The 22,690-nt window shown below is 46.6% G+C and overlaps 1 protein-coding gene across 1 annotated transcript in view; it reads right to left on the bottom strand.

Annotated features, from left to right (window-relative positions):
• nrn1la (neuritin 1-like a) overlaps nt 1-6,003 on the bottom strand; it is an 18,539-nt gene extending 12,536 nt beyond the window's left edge. Inside the window, exon 1 of the mRNA XM_063197852.1 lies at nt 5,916-6,003. Coding sequence (XP_063053922.1) covers nt 5,916-6,003 — 88 coding nt within the window. The remainder of the gene's footprint in view (nt 1-5,915) is intronic.
• Between the last annotated feature and the right edge of the window lie 16,687 nt (nt 6,004-22,690).

Below are 22,690 nucleotides of genomic sequence, written 5' to 3'. Positions count from 1 at the left end.
AGGTACTGCAACTATGCTGCTTATTGAAACTGGGCTGCCTATTGCCAAATTTGATCTTTACTTGAAAGTTTATTAAGTATTAAACAAATATTTTCGAGTATGGTCCAAGTACAGTCATTTTTGGAAATTCAAAATGGTGAACCTAATGAATACTTAGAATGATGCTGGTGGTAAGTATTCATGAAAAGGGTAACATTAGTGAATGGGCAACATGAATTCTGGAAATAAACAACTAAAAATCTCACACAGTGTCCCTAAGTTGAGTGCATTAAGTTGACCTCCCTTAAGTTGAGTGCATTACTGGTGGGCAGCATGCTACATGTAGTGTATGTTCAGTACATGCTTCTATCTGGTGTCGACTATATTACGAGTGTATGATGCACTGCATGTTTCTAAAACTCCTCATCCCAAGGACACATTGACTTACACCACAGAAGAAAAGCTATCCAAACAGAGCCTGAAAAACCAAAACAATGCCATATGTTGCTGTGCAGCGGCAAAAGGCACACACAAACAACTACTATTTTATTTGTCGATGTTACGAGAAGCAATAAACACAAGAATTTTACTCTCTCACATTTTACTATAATGACATGACATAAAAGAATCTTCAATGTTGAATCTTCACTTCACATCTCCTCACATCTAACTGACAAACAACCGTCTCTCTATTTTGCCACCAACACAGACGCAGAGAAAAAAAAGTAGGTGTAACAGTTTGCACTGCTGTGTGAGAATAGTGACACACACACATACACATACACATACACACATACACATACACATACACATACACATACACATACACATACACATACACATACACATACAGATAGAGCGAGAGAGAGAGAGAGAGAGAGAGAGAGAGAGAGAGAGAGAGAGAGAGAGAGAGAGAGAGAGAGAGACAGAGACAGAGACAGAGACAGACACACAGACACACACACACACACACACACACACACACACACACACACACACACACACACACACACACACACACACACACACACACACACACACACACACACACACACACACACACACACACACACACACACACACACACAGCGGCAGTGTTTTAAGTCTCCCCTCTCTCCCTCTCCTCTTGAAATCCTCCCGGCCTTGGCGCGGTAGAACTGAGCAGCTCTGTTAGTCGGTCCGTCCGTCTGTCTGTCTGTGTGCGCCTGCCAATTTCTTAGTAATCAGCATGTGTAGTGGACTTTGTAAGAAAAGGGCACAGCGGAACGAGTCCCTGACCTTGGGGCTGCAATAGATTTCAGTGCAAATCCGCTCTCCGCAAAGACTAACACAAAACGGCAAACAGCTGCGCATCTGCAGTGCTTAACATTGCAACCCAGATACATCCCTCATCTCCTCTCCTCTCCACATCGATGTGCACCTCCCAACGTGCCTACACAAAGAAGAGCAATTAGTCCGTTACTTGCTAGCGTTTTTTCCTCTTTCAAGTGCACATGTGCAGACCTGCTTCCGCATGCGTGTGCTGAATCTCTACTGGATATATGTGCGAGGATGCAGCTTGATGTCCGCCTAAAGCACCCTTTTCAATCAATCCCTCATTTTCCATTTTTCTCCCCCATCCTGGTCATATAGCGAGTCAAGAAACCAGACCCCCCCCAACACACACGCACGCACACACACACACACACACACACACACACACACACACACACACACACACACACACACACACACACACACACACACACACACACACACACACACACAGCACAGGTGGATGGAGTATCATGGCAAAGATTGGGGGTGGTGGTGAGGAGCTGGGACGGGAGCATGATGAGGGGATTGTAATTGGTTTAGACAACCAATCGGAGCCATGCCTCTTGGGTTCCCCTGGAAATACATGATTAATATTTGATGAGGAAGAAACCCCCCCTCCTCTCCCCTCCCACAACCTATCGATCGCTGGCTCTGCTACTGCAGCCGGGGGTCTACAGATTATTGGCTTTACTCATCCCATTAAGATTTAATGAGGAGAGGAGCCTACCTGGGACAGGACGCTGAGGAGAGGAGAGGAGAGGAGAGGAGAGGAGAAGAGAAGAGAAGAGAAGAGAAGAGAAGAGAAGAGAAGAGAAGAGAAGAGAAGAGAAGAGAAGAGAAGAGAAGAGAAGAGAAGAGAAGAGAAGAGAGGAGAGGAGAGGAGAGGAGAGGAGCACAGACACACACTGTGTTGGTAAGCGTGGACCTCTAGAATCTAGTTCACTGGAGAACAAACAGGGTAGTCTTGCCTACTGTAAATGCATGTAAATGAACATGTAAATATATTCATCTCTAGTTCATAAACAAGCCCACAGATAAATGAGTTCATGAGTGCATTAATTCAGAGGAAGTTGGCCGAGTCGACAACAAACAGGCAACAACAATGCCTACCACCCAGAATACACACCGAGCACCACTAGGGCTGTAAATCATGAACGATATGCATCGATGCATCGATCCGATGGCCGACGATCAAATCAAAGCATATCAAATCGTGGGGCATTCTTAAGTGTAGAAAAGAATTGGATCGCTACCCAATACCCAAATGCCCTACCCAATGCCCTAGCTCCCTAACATACAGTCCCAGGAAAAAGTTTGTACACCCTTTGAAATTTCTTACATTTCTGTCAAAATTGATCATAAAACATGGTCTGATCTTCCCGGAAATCTCAAGAAGGAACAATCAGAGTCTGCTTTAATTAATTCCATCCAAACATTTACATGTTATAATATTTGTATTGGTCATAAGGCCATAACATTCACAGGAGAGCAGGGCATAAGTAAGTACACCCTTGCATTAAGTAGGTTTTAACCCTCAGTTAGTTGAAATATCATCGACCAGACTTGTCCTGTAGTTGCAGATCAGATTAATAAAACAATCTGTTTGTATCTTGTCTCCCTCTTCTTTAGAGAACTGCCTCTCGTCAGCAAGGTTTGTGGCATGTCTGGAGTACATAGCTTTCTTGACTTCATGCCATATAATCTCAATTATTTTTTGTCAGGGCTTTGACTGGGCTATTTCAGAATGTGTATTTCATTATTATGAAGCCATTCTAAAGTCGATTTGCTTCTAAATTATGCGTTGTTGTCACATTTCAGGACCCATACTCTTGTGTGCTTCATCTGTGTGACAGACTTCCTCACGGTTTTTTCTGTAAAATATCACAATAAACTTGAGTTCATTGTACCAATGATGATAGCAAACCGTCAAGGGCCTGAGGCAGCAAGGTAGCCGCATATAATGACGCTCCCGCCACCATACTCAGAAGAGGAGATGTAACAAAGAATAGCTAAAAATGGGATTCATTCTGCCAATCTAAAATGAATGGGGTTTCTGTCCAAAAAAATATTGCTGCACCTTTGAGGTTTGCGAAAAAGCATTTATATGCTTCATAGAATTACTGCAAAATATTCTGTAGACCAACGTTGAAACCAAAGTTGAATTGTTCAGGGGAACACACAATGTCATGTTTGGAGGAGAACTGGAAAACCACACCTTCACCAAAACATCATCTCCACCTTTGAGTATGGTGGCGGGAGCATCATTATATGCGGCTACCTTGCTGCCTCAGGCCCTTTTCAGTTTGCTATTATCAGTGGAGCAATGAACTCAGAAGTTTATCGAGACATTTTACAGAAAAAAAGTGAGGTAGTCTGTCACACAGTTGAAGCACACAAGAGGATGGGTGCTGAAATGTGACAACCCATACTTTAGAAGCAAATCGACTTTAGAATGGCTTCATAATAATGAAATACACATTCTGGAATAGCCCAGTCAAAGCACTGACAAAAAAACAATTGAGATTATATGGCATGAAGTCAAGAAAGCTATGCACTCCAGACATCCTACAAACCTTGCTGACGAGAGGCAGTTTTCTAAAGAAGAGGGAGACCAGATACATCCAGATTGTTTTGTTAATCTGATCTGCAACTACAGGAAACATCTGGTTGAGGTTATTGCGACTAACTGAGGGTTAAAACCTATTGAATGCAAGGGTGTACTTACTTATGCCTTGCTGTCCTGTGAATGTTTACATCTTATGGCCAATGAAAATATGAAAACTTGTAAATCTTTAGGTTGAATTAGTTAAAGCAGACTCTGGTTGTTCCTTCTTGTGATTTCCGGGAAGATCAGACCATGTTTTATGACAAATTTTGACAGAAATGTAAGAAATTTCAAAGGGTGTACAAACTTTTTCCTGGGACTGTACATACGTATAAGAAGTGGAAAATTAATTTGAAAGAATCGAATCGCATTGTATCGAGGGGGATTCTTAAGTATCAAAAATAATCGAATCACTGCCTTAAGAAATTGATACCGAATTGTATCGTCATGGAGGCTGTGATTTACACCCTAACCACTCCACCACGCATATACTGTATGGGTGCATGTGTGTTGCGAGAGTGGGGCGTGAAACATTTGTAAACCTCCCTCCCGAAGCCTCAATACAGTGTGGTAGCGTTGGGCTATCGAACCGGCCCTTTAGCTCAGCGGTATCGTACCGTGCCTCCCATTGCCGAACTGAACCGATGCGTTGACAAGGTGGTGAGTTAGTGGCCCCGGGAGGGACGGAGTGGACTGCGCGGGAACACCTCCGTTACATGTGTGTGTGTGTGTGTGTGTGTGCGTGTGTGTGTGTGTGTGTGTGTGTGTGTGTGTGTGTGTGTGTGTGTGTGTGTGTGTGTGTGTGTGTGTGTGTGTGTGTGTGTGTGTGTGTGTGTGTGTGTGAGAGAGAGAGAGTGGCGAGTGCTGCTGCATACTGCATGTCTTCTGCTGCTGCCTCATTATTGATGTCTCTGGCAGCCTCTGTCTGTCTGTGCCCATGTGTGGATGTGCGTTGACCCTGCTTGTATCTGTGTGGTGTGTGTGTGTGTGTCTGTGTGTGTGTGTGTGTGTGTTGACCCAGGGTGCCTTTGCCCGTATCTGTGTGTGTGTATGTGTGTGTGTGTGTGTGCGTGTGTGTGTGTGTGTGTGTGTGTGTGTATGTGTGTGTGTGTGTGTGCGTGTGTGTGCGTGTTGCCCCAGCTTGTGTGGGTGTTGCCCCAGCTTGTGTGTGTGTGTCTGTGTGTATGTGTGTGTGTGTGTGTGTGTGCGTGTGTTCCCCTTGCCCATCCATGCTAATGCATCACGTCACCACAGTGCAGTTCACTGGACATCATCTCCGTCCAGTGTGCTTGACACACACACACACACACACACACACACACACACACACACACACACACACACACACACACACACACACACACACACACACACACTGCTGGCCCTACTACTGTAACCTTTTCACACACTACTGCCCCAGCATGCCGGACACACAGGCTCTCTCTCACACACACACACACACACACACACACACACACACACACACACACACACACACACACACACACACACACACACACACACACACACACACACACACACACACACACACACACACACACACACACACCGCTGCCCCTTCAGCTGCTGCCTAAATATTTTATCAGTACCTGCGGCCCACTGGGCCCACAGATGAAGTGTCCTGTAGAAGCATTTTGTTTTATTTTATTGAACAGTGACCTTGAGAGAGAGAGAGAGGCAGAGAGAGAGAGAGAGGCAGAGAGAGAGAGGTAGAGAGAGAGAGAGAGAGGGAGGGAGAGAGAGAGGCAGAGAGAGAGAGAGAGGCAGAGAGAGAGAGAGAGGCAGAGAGAGTTGGAAGGAGAGAGGGTAGAGGAAAGGAAAACAGAAAATAGACAAAGAATGAAAAAAGACAAACGGCAAAAGAATTGAAGGTGAAAAAAAGAATAGTACTGACAAAGAGAAACAAGGCTCACGTTTTAATAAATAAACAGACTTCTAAAAATATAGAAATGTAACCTTGCTCCAATTATTACGTTTGCTTCTGCAGCCCTACTCTGCGGGGTCACCTCAGACTCCAGACGGGGAGCAGGAAACAGGAAGAGGAAGAGGAAGCGGCGACGGCGGCGGCGGCGGGCGTCCATTCTTGTTAATAGCCCATTAGTATGCCAACAGAGCTGGATCAATTAAGCATGTTGCCGCGCGAGTGGCGGCGTTTATGGGGCTCCAATGGCCGCCGTGACATTGATCGCACAACCCTCTCACTCACTCACTAAACTCGCGCACAAGCTATACAGGCCGGTCACACACACACACACACACACACACACACACACACACACACACACACACACACACACACACACACACACACACACACACACACACACACACACACACACACACACACACACACACACACACACACACAGCTGTACAGCCCTCTCCACTCGCCACTCATTACAGAAACCCATAAAGCACATTCAGCGGCCTAATGCCGCATGTCAATCGCCTGCTGAGAGTGAGTGCTTGTGTGTGTGTGTGTGTGTGTGTGTGTGTGTGTGTGTGTGTGTGTGTGTGTGTGTGTGTGTGTGTGTGTGTGTGTGTGTGTGTGTGTGTGTGTGTTTGTGTGTGTGTGTGTGTGTGTGTGTGACCGGAGTCTGTCTACCAATGTCACTGTTCAACTGTCACAAATTCACCACTTCTTCACACTGTCCTCTCTCTCTCTCTCTCTCTCTCTCTCTCTCTCTCTCTCTCTCTCTCTCTCTCTCTCTCTCTCTCTCTCTCTCTCTCTCTCTCTCTCTCTCTCTCTCTCTCTCTCTCTCTCTTTCTCTTTATCTCTCTAGCCCTCCCCGTGTTTTCTGTTTGTAAGACTCTTTTTTCAGCCAAAACTCCCGTAATGAACCAACAGCTCGGCCAGCCAGCAAGGAGAAGAAATACTGTAGCTCCAGGATACTCATTCTAAACAGGAGAGGAGAGAAGAGAGGAGAGGAGAGGAGCGGAGAGGAGAGGAGAGGAGAGGAGAGGAGAGGAGAGGAGAGGAGAGGAGAGGAGAGGAGAGGAGAGAGTGAAGGAGAGTAAGGGCAGCCAAGAAAGCGTGTGCCTCAGGTGAACTTAACACATTTTCAGCAATTTTACCCCCTGACACGTCCGCTGGACAACCTTGCACTGCCTGCCACTGAGATAACAGCGGGGGAAAATCATAAACCAAGACTCTATCTTACGATCTGAAGATAATTTATTCTTAAATAATTCAAGGTCTGCGATATACACAATGAAGATGATTATTTAAATTAGACTAAAAATAGATTCAAAGATAAAATGTATGAGGTTTAAGTCAAGGCAATTTATTCAAAAATTAATTATTAAATAGCATACATTATTTGTCATATAACCACACGTAAAATGTGAATACTGTGTGTCCTGGCTTTGGGAGTTGCCTGAAGTACAATCAAGTTTGAAGGTAGATTACGGTACAGTAGTACAGTAGTAGGCATACTGTAAAATGAATTCAATATGAACCTAAATACAGTTGATCCCATTTAAGCTCTATGTTGTTTTAAATTGATTCATGTTCCATGTTCCTCTTCCATGCACCGCTATTTTATTGGAGCATGTTCTATCTACTTATCGACTTGAGATTAATGATATACTGTCATCTGCCAGTTATACAGTATACCCCACCAATTCATCACAATCTGAACTGGTTAGGAATGTGTGTGTGTGTGTGTGTGTGTGTGTGTGTGTGTGTGTGTGTGTGTGTGTGTGTGTGTGTGTGTGTGTGTGTGTGTTTGTTTGTGTGTGTGTGTGTGTGTGTGTGTGTGTGTGTGTGTTTGCACGCGTGCGTGTATGTTTGTGTGTGTGTGTGCGTGTGTGTGCGTGTGTGTGTGTGTGTGTGTGTGTGCGTGTGTGTTTGTGTGTGTGTGTGTCTGTGCATGTGTGAATAGATCAACACAGACCTGCATGTCAGAGGGTGTTAAGCAAAGCCGTGTTCCTGTGAAGTTTGACGGCCTTAACATATCGATGCAGCCAGTTCCGCTGACAGATTTGGCTGGGCCCGCGATAAATTCATCTTAATGGGCCCCCTGCCCAATACATGCAATGTAATATGGACCCAATTTTGGGCCCCCGCTCTCCCTGGGCCCAGGACAACAGACCCCTTTGCCCCCGCCCCCGTCGGCTTCCCTGGATGCAGCTATATGGATGGGTGTGCAGACCACACAGCACGATTGACAGGTGATAAATGGAACCAAAAGCCCAAGTCCTTCTGAAAGTAAGGCCTCTAAGGGCAAATGTAATGTATGACATCAAAAGAATGCCATTTCATATTCAATTCATTTCTACTTTCACATATATTGCTAAAAAATATATTTGGGAATTGATTACATGACCTGCGTGAAACTTTGTTCTATAATGAGCTTTCAGTGTTGTGACTTCCTGTTACCTTGACCTCTACAAAACTGGTGAGACATAGTGCAGGTTTAATATAGGCTACAGTAGCTCTTGAATCTCCCCAAATCCCCTGAGGAGAGGGAAAGATGCTGTGGGGATAAGTGGCGCCCTATTGGGCAGTGGTGGGGGAGCGGTGGGGGATAAGTGCCCTGAGGAGTCAAGAAAGACTTGGGGGGGGGGGGGGGTGCAGTGAGGAAGGTCTGGTGGGGAGGGGGGGGGATGTTGGCCGTGGGGTGCTAACTACGGGAGAGGACTGTCGGGGCAGGTGCTATGGGGGAGGCTGCTTAAGCAAATATTTCTCCAGATGTCAGACCTGCGTTCACCTTTGCGCGGCGAGCTGGCTAACGATGCCGAGCTGAGGCCAGAGTCGTAGTGTATCCGGCTGGCCGGCCGGCTGGACGCTAAGCTGGACGCTGGGCTGCGCTGTGACGCGAGGGGTTAAATATGCGGCGCCTGGCAGGAGGCGTGCTGAGGCAGCGCAATTGCTGCTGATGTCTGCTCTACCGCCGAGCCCCTGGATGCCCCACCGGGAACAAATCAAAATAAATTAAAGCCATTCTTCCTCACGTGTCAGGGCCTGAAGGATCCATGTCCTTCCCACTCCATGAAAATAGATATATAAATAAATAGATACATACATAAACAACACCCCCATCCCCCTCCCCCCCCAACACACGCTCACAAGTCCAAAGAGGGGGAAAAACATAAAATAATCAACCATGAGTATGTTCCGTGTCGGAGAGGACAAGCGTGCTGACAGTTGGTCGGTGCATTATGACTGAGCTGAACTGCGCTTCATCCTGGAGGCTAGCGAGTGCACAGAGCCGCCACAGCCATGCCGCCATCTGCTCTGCCAGGCACTACAATTCCCATGAGCCTCCGCTCATGCCAAGCTTCACCTCACCTCAGCTCTGGGCCACGCTGCACGTCTGCCCATCATCATGTCCTCATGTTGAGCAGTGAGTTGGGTAAGAAGATTCAGGAACTGAAGAGCTGGCAGCACAGCAGCACACTGTGCTATAAACGGGATGTGTTTTCTGTAGCAATTAATTTGTCTGTGAAGATTCCCCATTCATCCAGCTCATGTTACTCAAAGAGTTTAGTTGTACGCAAAATGTGTTAAGTTCACCTGAGGCACACGCTTTCTTGGCTGCCCTTACTCTCCTTCACTCTCTCCTCTCCTCTCCTCTCCTCTCCTCTCCTTACATCTCTCCTCTTCTCCCTTCCCCTTGCCTTTCCTCATCTCCTCCCCTCCTCTTTACATACTTCCTATTATCTCCTCTCCTCTCCTCTCTCCTGTCCAGTCCTCTCCTCTCCTTCTCCTCTCCTCTCCTCTCTCCTGTCCAGTCCTCTCCTCTCCTCTTCCTCTCTCCTCTCCTCTCCTCTCCTCTCCGCTCCTCTCCTCTCCTCTCCTCTGGAGCTCTTCTTGAACTCTCTTCTTGAAGTGGCAACAAATACGTGGCCTGTAGACGTTCCGCAGGACCTCAAAGTGAACTTGCCAGACATTTTAGTGAGCAGCAGCGTTCTTGCACCGTACTTCTTGCCTGGTTGGGTTGGTGGGCATATCACCACTCTAACGGGTGGGGAGAGGCAGAGAGGAGCGAGTGCCCCAGTAGACAATATGACAGTCTAAATTACTGCAGCGATGCAGCATGGGGGGGCCAAACAGCCTGCAGACCAGCGGAGAGGAGAGGAGAGGGAGCAGACGGGAGCAGAGTAGTGAGAGGAGAGCAGAGGAGAGGACCCTGATTAGCGCTAAACTGGGCACCACACGGTCCAAGATGCTAACGACGGGCAGTCAATCCTCACACCGCTGCTGCTGCTGAGAGATAATGAAATGGGTGGCTCCCCTGTCCTGCAGGCTGCTAAAAGACATAGCTCAACTGATGACACTATCAAGGACAGGAGAAGAGAAGAGAAGAGAAGAGAAGAGAAGAGAAGAGAAGAGAAGAGAAGAGAAGAGAAGAGAAGAGAAGAGAAGAGAAGAGAAGAGGAGAAGAGAAGAGAAGAGAAGAGAAGAGAAGAGAAGAGAAGAGAAGAGAAGAGAAGAGAAGAGAAGAGAAGAGAAGAGAAGAGAAGAGAAGAGAAGAGACGAGATGAGATGAGAATGGGGGGGGGGTAGGAGAGTGGGGATGGAGGTTAGTGGAAAGTGTGGTATGGGGTGTTGGGTGTTGGGTGTGGGGTGTGTTGGTGGTGGTGGGTGTCGTGAAGAAAGTTCCAGAAGACGGATGCGTCTAATACCCCGTGTGATGTAATGGAAGGCACTGGGCAGCTCATTAGGGAGAGCAGAAGGCCCCTTGGCTGCCACTCAGATGTATCCATCAGACGCCACAGCAGACACACACCACAGCAGAGAGAGGACAGATACCCCTCATCAAAACCCACACGCAGCAGAGAGAGAGAGAGAGAGAGAGAGAGAGAGAGAGAGAGAGAGAGAGAGAGAGAGAGAGGTGGAGCTCATTAGTCACATTAGCCCTGTGTGATGTATCTATCACAGCTAGGATGTTATCACTGTGATACTACGTGTATCAGGACTACTCATCACGGTAATGTACTCTGTGTCCATCCAGGGAAAGCATGGTACTGTGATAGACTACATCTATCAAAGCATTATGTTATAACCGCAATGTATGTACTGCATCTAGTAAAGAATTATTGCAGCAATTATGGCTATCTCTCGAAGGCATTCTGTTAGCAATGTCTATCAGTATGTCTATCAATACTGTGTATATTTGTATCAATATACCTACATCTAATACATATATATCAAAGGGATATGCTGCTACTGTGATTGTACTGTGATGCTGTGTATATTCTGGCCTTAAGTGTGTCTGTGTTGTGGTGGTGCTAAAACAACCGCACAAAAGCTCACCATGCTGGCCATGTGATTGGCCCGTTACGTTGATTGGGCTGCCATGTAATTGGCTGCTGAGTTGATTAAGCTGTATCAGGGCCAATCAAGTGCATGACGAGGGCTTCAACTGGGAACTTGCTGAAGCAAAGTATAGAAAGCATGAAAGATTTTTCTGGGTCTTCACATCAAAGGCACTTGGCGTTCCGAAATGGGTCAGAGCAAAAGCTGTAAAGGAAACACTGCCATGGTGCAGAGGGAATGTGCTAAAGTTTCCCATTCCAACCTCTTGCTCTCCTACATAGTGTACTTACGTACGTACAACAGCCTACATTTTCATAGCAAATGCACGGTTTGAATTCCCACAGGACACCAGAGAACATAAACACACAGGAGGGAATGTGCAGTTGAATACCTCATGCTCCAGTCCAACTAACTGACTGACCATCTAACCCTCAGCAATAGGCACTGTCAACATGCTCATCTTGCTCTGATTCTGAAATCTAGAGTTTTGATTTCCTTGAACTGAACTAATACAGTATGTCTTTGAACAAAAGTTTACTCTGATGCAAATGCAATGAAATTGAATGCAATGCAAGTGCAAGACAACAATATACACATACACATACACACACACACACTGTATATCCAACATATAGGCTACCCAAATGCAAAACAAAATATACACAGTGTGCATCTACACACATACACACAATACAGCATTACACACTGTATACGTAGCACATCTACAACAACATACACACAGTGCAGTTTATACAGTTTTGCTGTGCACAATATACACTATCCAAGACTCAGAGACAAGGGTATGGCATGGAGACCTTGAAGAAGAGAAGAGTGCCCTTCAGCAAAGTCTGTGTCAGACTGTGACAGACATGTAGACCACACACACGGCAGCCAAAAACTATGCAACTGAGTCCCCTTAGCAGCCAAATGGTATTCTGTAGCCATCTCTCTCTCTCTCTCTCTCTCTCTCTCTCTCTCTCTCTCTCTCTCTCTCTCTCTCTCTCCATGTACAGTGATCAGTCACCAGGGAGGCTGAGAGACGTATCGCTCGTACCCAACTAAGACTCCAGAATCAGATAGCAAGCACACACACACGCACGCACACGCACGCACGCACGCACGCACGCACGCACGCACGCACGCACGCACGCACGCACGCACGCACGCACGCACGCACGCACGCACGCACGCACGCACACACACACACACACACACACACACACACACACCAGCCCCAACCCTCTGCTCCTGGGGGCGGTGCATGCTTGTGAAGTTGACTGAGCTTCTATGGTAACTTTTCCTATGGCAACAGTGCTGACTCTCACTCTCACTATATTTCTCTCTATCCCCTCTCCTTCTCTCTATTACTATCCCCTTCTCTTTATCCATCTCCATCTCCCTCTCTCCATCTCTCTCTCCTTTCCTCTTTCCTCTTTACTCTCTCTCTCTGTCTCTCCATCTCTCTCCTCTGCATCATTAAGAGAGGGGAGAAGGGCCTTGGCGTAGTAGCTCACCGCTACTGACAACATCGCGTGCGAGGAGGAGACAATCACAGGGAGGCTTAATTCCCTCTGCAGCGAACAAGCTGTGTGTGTGTGTGTGTGTGTGTGTGTGTGTGTGTGTGTGTGTGTGTGTGTGTGTGTGTGTGTGTGTGTGTGTGTGTGTGTGAGCGAGCGCTCGCGCGTGCGTGTGTGTGTGTGTGTGTGTGTGTAAGGGATGGTGGGGGGAATAAAGAGATGGACGAGGATGGTACAAAGCTAAAAAACAACACCTGATAATTAACTCCGGCTGTGAATCTCTGTGCTCACCACTGATTGGCTAACCTTTAGGATTATCCCATTCTCACCTCAACCTGCCTCACAGCAGAGAGAGAGAGAGAGAGAGAGAGAGAGAGAGAGAGAGAGAGAGGTAGAGAGGGGGGGAGAGAGAGAGAGAGAGAGAGAGAGAGAGAGAGAGAGAGATGGGAGGGAGAGAGGGGGAGAGAGGGGGAGAGAGGGGGGAGAGAGATGGGAGGACAGAAACTAAGAGAAAAAGAAAGACAATGAACTTAAAAAGTGGTTGTGCAGGTAAAGATTCAAAAGAAATTTCACTTCTTTCTTGTTAGTAGTACACATTGAAACTAACCATTAGCCATCATTTTTTATTTGGTTGGGTACCACAAAACATAACATTATATGAAAAAGTTATTTTTTCCCCATAAAGCAGTGCATGACCTCATGTTGCATATGACCTCCTGCATAATCACCTTCAAGGGAGAAAGGGGGAAGGAAAGAAAGAGAGTGAGGGGGGAGAGAGAGGTAAAGGAGCAGAGATGGAGATGGGAGACAACTTGAGTCTGGAGCAGATTCAGTCACATCTTATTTCTCATCTGTCCATTATATTATTGGAGGGAGAGAGGCGGGGAGGAGAAATATCTACAGAGAGAGGGGGGAAGGCCTATTTCTGTGGCAAAATGGTTTTAAATTAATGGCTGTGTCAATGACGGAGTATGATGCATGGCTCGTTAATTGCATATGCCATCAATCAATGCTTCAATCCAAATGAATGGGGCCATCAGTCATCCATTCATTATTGATATGTGCTGTGTCCAAACTGATTATAGCAATTAAGACAAACACGCCTGACGTACACGTAAACAGAAAAACAGATGCGAAGAGACCTAGAAAACCCAGCGGTCTGAGGAAAAAGCACACATTGATTCAGAAGCATTTGGTGGGCCCATCACATTTATTTATTTCTCTCTGTATTTATTTATCTATTTATTTATCGGTGCATGCGGCCCATTACTGAGCACTTACATCAGCAGGTGGTGAATATATACCAGGCAGGCACCACAACTCACAACACGCCACGACTCAACACAACACAACACAACACAACACAACACAACACAACACAACACCAAATAACCACACAACACACCACAGCACCAGATAACATAACACACCACAACACTACAACACAATACCAGACAACACAACACAACACAACACAACACAACACAACACAACACAACACAACACAACAACACAGTATGTACAGCACAACACAACACAACACAACACAACACAACACAACACAACACAACACAACACAACACAACACAACACAATACCAGACAACACAACACAACATACCACAACTCACAACACGCCACGCCACGACACCAAATAACCACACAACACACCACAGCACCAGATAACATAACACACCACAACACTACAACACAATACCAGACAACACAACACAACACAACACAACACAACACCAGACAAGACAAGACAAGACAAGACAAGACAAGACAAGACAAGACAACACAACACAACACAACACAATACCAGACAACACAACACAACACACCACAACGCAATACCAGACAACACAACACAACACAACACACCACAACACACCACAACACACCACAACACAACACAACACGACACGCCACGACTCAACACAACACAACATACCACAACACAACAACAACACGACACGATACCAAATAACCACACAACACACCACAGCACCAGATAACATAACACACCACAACACTACAACACAATACCAGACAACACAACACAACACAACACAACACAACACCAGACAAGACAAGACAAGACAACACAACACAACACAACACAACACAACACAACGTAACACAACGTAACACAACGTAACACAACACAACACAACACAACACAACACAACACAACACAACACAACACAATACCAGACAACACAACACAACACACCACAACGCAATACCAGACAACACAACACAACACAACACACCACAACACACCACAACGCAATACCAGACAACACGACACTACATCATACACACACAACTACTCACAGAAAAACTCAACACAAAACCGCACGCAGACGAGGTACGACTCAGCTTGTAAATCTCGCTCTCACACACAAATTAATACTGATAAACAAATGCACACCCTGACACACAGAACACACAAATTCAAGCAACACACACAAAAAACTCCTTAGATACAACCCCAAAAGACCCGACTAAAATCTACTGTAACATACAAGGAAGTGTGAATTGACAGAAGGTTTCCAGATGGCAAAGCCAGGCTACCTTAGACCCACACTGCATTGATGGGGGTAGGGAATTGGGGAGAGGGGGGCAGTCTAAAGCCTGACTGTTAGCTCCACTCCTGGACCCTACAGTATGTTATCCAGCAGTGCACCATATTGAAAGAAAGTGAAAGCCCACCTGGGAAACTCCCACTGTCATAGTGACACAGCACTCCACAGCACACAAGTGCACACAACAAAAGCGCATTTATGCCTCACCCGTGCAAGGGGGCAGCCCCAAACGTCACCCCAAGGGAGCAGTGCGGTGGGACAGTGTTATTACATTATTACATTATATTTCACTTAGCTGACGCCTTCATTTATTCAAAGCAACTTACAACTATTATTATTTCAGGGTATTGGTTACAGTCCCTGGAGCAATGTGGGGTTAGGTGCCTTGCTCAAGGGCACTTCAGCCATGGATGGAGATGTAGGGAGAGGTCAGGGGGCATTCAACTCGGCAACCCCTAGATTGAAAGACCAACTCTCTAACCACTAGGCCACGGCTGCCCTATGATCAGGGTACCTCACTCATGGAGGAGGATGGGGTAGCGCACTGGTTAACTACTTCCCTCACGAACATGGCAGGTCAGGAGTCAAACCGGCAACCTTTGGGCTACAAGTCTGACGCCCTAACTGCTTGCCCATGACTGCTCTACACCACCCTCATTGCCTGATGCTGAGCAGCATCTCGCTAGCTTCAGTGCCTGAGACTAGACTTAACCCCCCCCCACACACACACACACAATTCCCATTTTCCAAATGCAAAAAAGACATATTTCTGCTAAACTCATAAATCACAGGAAATGTAAATACATTTATTATCTATCGAAGTGATATTGTCACTAACAATGGAAAGGTTATAAAAGCATATATACAGAGTTGCATGCACACAGTCCCTTCTGACTGCGACCCCCCTGCAATAGTACCTCTGCTACCCCTTTAGAGGTCCTGACCCCCAGTCTGGGAACCACTGCTTTACTGCATACCACCCTGCTTTAGCCCTGCTTTGCTGCATCTTGGTTCAGCTCCGCTGTCTGTTCAGTACAGCATGTTGCTAAAACTCCTATTACTTATCTATTACTTCCTCTTCGTCCTGACTGGGACATAGGGCCCCAATCATACCCTGAAACTGAACCCTGTCTCATGCTTTGGCCTGTGCTTTATCCCAGGGCAGCCTGTTCAGCACGGTCATCACGGTCCTTCGCCAGGTGGTCTTTGGGCTTCTCCTCCTTCTGTTCCTCATCGGGATTCATCTCAAAGCAACTTTTGGTGTTCCTTCACTGGGCATTGTAAGTGCAGTGCACTAGGGCTGTAACGATACAATCAACTCGAGATTCGGTTCGTATCCTTATTTTTGATCAACGGTTCGATACACCAATTCTCGGTTCGATACAATATCGTTACAGCCCTACACTGCACTGTCTGACCGCTAACTGCATCCCACCCTGTGGCTGCGCATGTGCTCCAGCGCAGCAAACAAACCTCCTCAGTCAGCTCCTGAAGACGCAGTTGGATCCTTGAAGACGCATCGCTCAGCTAATGCGTCCTGACACGGGCAGCAGGGACGCAACTCCGACAAAACGGCCCCGAACACCATTAGACATTATAGCAGCATGTAGCCTACGCCGCGTCTCCATTAGACAGGCTCGCTAGACAGCATGGACGCTTCACCTCCAACAGGGAAACCAACCCACCACGAGGCTGTGGCAGAGCTTTGACCTGAGCATGCGAAAACTCAGCTGAGAAACTTTTAAGCTCTTTAAGGTAGTAATGTGTAATAATTTAAGTGTAATGTGTTCTACAGACAGAAAGGGAAGCGGCAGAAATACACACAGTGCAGTTCTCGTGTGGCACGACCATTCTACTCTAGTGCAGAACACGGTGGCTGTTATCCGAATGCTGCTATCAAGCAGACAACGTCCCAAAAGAAGGCGGATAAGGCGTAGAGGAGTCTACTAGAGTGGTGGTGGCTCAGGTGGTAGAGGAACCCGAGAGAACCTGAGAGGCCCTGCCTGACCCCATCAATGTGCCCTTAAGCAAGATACATAACCCCAAGTTGCTCCTGGTGACAGGGTGGTACCCTGCATGGCAGCCACTGCCACCAGTGTGTAAATTTGAGTGTGGATTGGTGGATGTGAGGCATACAATGTAGCGTGCCTTGAGTGCCTGAAGGACCGGAAAGGTGCTATATACGTCAATGCAGTTCATTTACCATGTAGAGATGAAATTTATGGCTCTTTGATAGGATCCGGATCATAGTGGCTCATTCCTTTCAAAGAGCCGTTCAAATAACTGGATCTTTTGAACAGTTTTTAATTATTTATTCAGTGTTATGAATTATGGATTTTGACTCCACCTTTAGGTCATTTTGTCCAAATAACAACTGATTGTTCTCCTCCTAAAAATCCTTTCTGTTTTTTCCCCAAAAATGAAAATGCTCATGTGAAGGTCACGTGTTCAAAATGAACGACAAAATGGCAAACAAGGCCTCCCAACTGGGATTCGGTTCCCATCGTTCATGTCTTGGAGCCGACTTCAAAAGAATCTATTCGTTCATGAACGTCACAACACTAGAGAACAGACTCTTTCAGAAATGCATTATGGATGTGTTATGAAGGTATTATGAATGCATTTCATGGTTAGAGATGGGGGTTAATTGTGAAAATGAAAATTGATTGCTGGAGAGGCTAATTCTAAATGCATCATGTGAGTCAAATTATTTGTGTTTTCTCCCGTTATCAGAGTAAAATTGCTTGTGTTTATGCAGTCGGAATGAGAAGTGGCTTCATGAAAATGTATTTCGCATTTCTCCTCAGTCACATCCCAGTGGCGTGTTTTTGTGTTTTGTGTTTTGTGTTTTGAACGTCCGCTATTAGGATTCCATACCTCTGTCTCCTCTGCTTGCTGTGCACCGTTGCCAACTATTCACACCACACAGACAACAGCTGTCGGGAGAGTTTCCATTTTGCCCTATGAGACCCTCACATGACTGCCCTACTCACACTTTTTTTTTCTTTTAAAAAAACTATGGTAACACTTTAGAATAATAGGTGCTTATAAATCACCTATTGGTAACACTTAGTTAATAATTCATACTCATAATGAACAAGACATTTACAAATGTTTGAAAATGATAAAGAATTAACATGTAAATACTATAATAAATGATTTATAAAGCTGCTTACAAAGCAATTATTATTAGTATTAGTAACACTTAGGAAATAATAAACTAATTATGAAAAAGACATTTGCAAATGCTTGTAAGTTATATGATTAAGAAATAATATGTAAATAGCATTATAAATAATTTATAAAGCTCCTTACAAAGAAGTTAGAACGTATTAGTAAGTGTCACTAATACTTTATAATTGCTTTGTAAGTTCTAAAGTGTTACCAAAACTTTTTCAGAATATTCATGAGTGGCTGGCTCAGTCTTGACCACTCTGCATACAGTACAGTACAGTCTCGACTCTCATCAAAGTCTGATTTTATGACTCACATTAATCCAGAGGCGCTGCGAGCAGGGAAATGCCAAGTGGCCGCTGTGCTGGGCGATGTCCCCATCTCCTGCTCCTCCTGCTCGCCTCTTGTCATTTCACTGCTGCTGCTGCTGCTGCTGCTGCTGTTGCACTGCTACTCTGGAGCGGGGCCACAGTTCCTCACTTTGCAAGACTGCGACAGCATTGTGCTGGGCCGCCATACATCATCCTACCCCCGTTACGGAGCCCTTGTCTACCGCCATGCTCCCCACCACTCATCCCCCTCCTCCTCTCTTCTCCTCCTCCTCCCCTCCTCCTCCCCTCCTCCCCCTCCTCCTCTCTTCTCCTCCTCCCCTCCTCCTCCTCCTCCTCCTCCTCCTCCTCCTCTCCTTTCCTTTCCTCCCCTCCACCCTCTCCACCTCCTCCTCTCTTCTCCTCCCCTCCTCCTCCTCCTCTTCTTCCCCTCCTCCTCCTCTCGTCCTCTGTCCCCCAGTGAAGCCCCTATTCTAACTCTTGCAGGCAGGATAGCTTACTGTACTGTACTGTACTGTGCTGCACCGCACCATACCACAACACCCTGCATTGTATCAAATCCACATTGTACAGCGCACCGTCGAGTAGCCTACTCAGTATACCACCTTGCAAATCACTGTGCTGTATCATACTCATACCATTCCACACCATTCTGTATCCTGCAGTGCCTGTGCCCCCACCTCAACATTCATTAACATACTGTACCGCAGTGGTTCCCAACCAGGTATATGTGTACCACTAGGGGTACACAAGCACACTGCAGGGGGTACACACAAAAATATACTGACAACATATGTGTGGGGCATGGTCATATTAGGATGGAGGAAGATCTGAAACACATGAGTGAGGGGGTACTCAAGGTATGGCAAAAAGGGTGTGGGGTATGCAAGACAAAATAGGTTGGGAAACTCTGTTCTACCAGACAACACTGTATAGCACCTCACCAATTACTTTAGGATTTATCTTCCCTCTCCACCCGATTACCCCCCCATCCCCCAAATTCATATTATACCCCCCCCCACTACCACCACCACCAACACCTTCACCCCACTTCCCCCTCCTCCTCCTCCTCCTCCTCCTCCATGCCACCTCACCTCCTCGCCAGCCTAGCACATTGCTGATTGTCTCTGGCCGCCTGTCTGTCAGCTCCACTTTAAGTGGCCATACATTGCCAGCTGTGGGTCAGCTGCAATGCTACTCATCATTACTGTAGCGTACAGTGTACACACGCAGAGCAGACCTGGCCCACACGCAGAGCAGACCTGGCCCACACGCAGGGCAGACCTGGCCCACACACAGACCAGACCTGGCCCACACACAGACCAGACATTGTGCAAACTTCACATTACCAACAAACAGAGTGCTTGTCACCATTGCTTTTCTGCTAGGTAAGCTCACTGTGTCAAATGTCTGTGTGTGTGTTGTGTGTGCCACTGTGCCCTGAGTGCAAGGCCGGATTGATACAAAAGCTAGATATGGCTGCAGCCTAGGGGCCCCCCACCTCCCCGGGGGCGATTGGACAAAGTGGGGGGGTGGATTGGATCAATAATTGTAGAATTGTGACAAGATGTGGAATTGAAGAATTAGTCTGCTGTTGCTGTTGAGTTTTGAATCTTGTTAGATACTCATTCCTGGCTGGAAATGATCACCGTCTATCTAATTTTATGGCAAAATGTGTCCTCTGCAGGGGCCTACTGCAAACTACAGCCTATAGGTGCCCCCATACCATCTTAATCTGGCCCTGCCTTTATGTGTGCACGCGTGTGTGCGTGTGCGTGTGCGTGTGCGTGTGCGTGTGCGTGTGTGTGTGTGTGTGTGTGCGTGTGTGTGTGTGTGTGTGCGTGTGTGTGCGTGTGTGTGTGAGTTACGTCTCTGTATCTGTGTCTGTTCTTCTATCACATCCTCCTAGGGCTGTTGCACACTACCTAATAGATGCTTTAGCGGTAACTCAAGGACTCTCTGAGAGCCCACTTCTTGACAATTAGATATGTCTCTCATGCACCCAGTTCACTCGTGGGGTATATCTTAGACGTTTCCCTACAGGCCACCAGGGGGAAATTGTGTGTTGTGGTGACTGATGATCTTCATAACACCAAGTGCCGTAGCATGTCTGACATAATAGAAATCAATCGGTTTTATTACCAACGTACCGATGATAACAGACAAAATGAGCACCATGCAAGTACAGAGAAGTGCCACCAGTGGAGACGTTTTACAGCGTTGGTGACGGTTAGCCAGTGATTTAAGATGCAGGTTTGACTACTCCGCTATGAACAGACATGCATGGTCATGGGCATTAGCGTTGCAAAACAGCCAGAAGTCTTATGTGACGCAAATTCAGAAGTCAGGCGACTACTGTATCTGTGTGCTTATCTACATCTGCGGTTTTCAAAAGTGGGGGCCTGGGACCCCTGGGCATAGGAAAAGTAAAGCAAAACAAAACAGTACAGTACATTGTGTCACATTTCACACACTATGTTAACTCACACCATCTTAGGCAGTCATGGGTAAGCGGTTAGGGCATTGGACTTGTAGCGCAAAGGTTGCCGGTTCGACTCCCAACCCGCCAGGTGGAGTAATTAACCCCCCATCCTCCATGACTGAGGTACCCTGAGCATGGTACCGTCCCACTGCACTGCTCCATTGGGGCGCCATTGGGGGCTGCCCCCTTGCAAAGGTGAGGCATAAATACAAATTCGCTGTGTGCAGTGTACACTTGTGTGCTGTGGAGTGCTGTGTCACAATGACAATGTGAGTTGGAGTTTCCCAGTTGGGCTTTCACTTTCACTTTCACTTAACACAATGCATGTGTCAAAAAATGACATATTCCTTCTTAAAGTGTGCATCTCTGTATGTAGTCTGCTGCTGCATTCACCCTTCTGCCCTGCGCTTCAGCTGGGATGTGTTGCAGAGATACCACTCCCCATCTTGATGGGTTAAACACCATATAGATTCTATATGGTGTATATTATGGTATATTATAGAAGACAAAGCACACCTACCTCCACTCTTTCCTTCCCTACACACCTTTACAAATACTAGCTTGCAATCTCAGACTAAAGATCAATGCTTATTGTTAAAGCAGCAGCAGTCAAATGCATTTCACCAAAGCTGGAACAAGGCTTCCCATATGCACAGCATGACTCACTGTAGAACGCAGAAAAGCAGCCATGCAGGCCAGCGGTCATCAACATCAGATTTACGCACATGCTGGGTGGTAGCAGGATTAACATTAGATGTACATATATATGGTGGGCGCTAGCGGCAGAGAGAGTATAGAGAGAGAGGTTCCATTGGCCCAATTGTTTCCGGGTTCTATTATTGGGGGGGAAATCCCCCTTTAGGCAGACCTAGGCAGACCTAAGGACTGTTCTACTCAATGCTAGGAGCATTATGACACGCCCCTTTAGGCAGACCGGAACCTGGTCATGTTAGGTGCCCATAGCAACCTATTATGTTGGCATATCTCTATATACTTAAAGAATCTCTGCTAGCGGTCATCAACATTAGATACACATACTGTACATGCCAATTAGATAAACATATACTAGCACTATATGGTGGGCGCAGGACACAAACACATTGAGAGGATCCCACTGCCCTGAGCTGCGTTGGTAATGAATGGCTCCTATGAAACTCCAATAAAAAGTGAAGAGCCAAACTCCTCCTCTTTTTCGCAACTTTGGTGGTGAGCAGTGCCAGGCCTTCAGGAGCAGAGCCAGAGCGATCAATACGAGAGGTTTCAGAAACAAAAAGGATCCTGAGAAAAGAGCAACAGAGTAGTGAGAGAGAAAGGAGGGGTGGGAGGAGGGAGGAGGGAGGGGGGAAATGAAGGAGGGAGGGAGAGAGGCGGGGGAGGGAGTGAAAGAAAAGGTGCAAGGGAGGAGAGGAATG

Source organism: Engraulis encrasicolus, chromosome 4 (genome assembly GCF_034702125.1).
Source record: "Engraulis encrasicolus isolate BLACKSEA-1 chromosome 4, IST_EnEncr_1.0, whole genome shotgun sequence".
NCBI lineage: Eukaryota > Metazoa > Chordata > Actinopteri > Clupeiformes > Engraulidae > Engraulis > Engraulis encrasicolus.
Note: the sequence above shows the minus strand (reverse complement) of the source record. Positions and strands in the feature narration are given on the sequence as shown.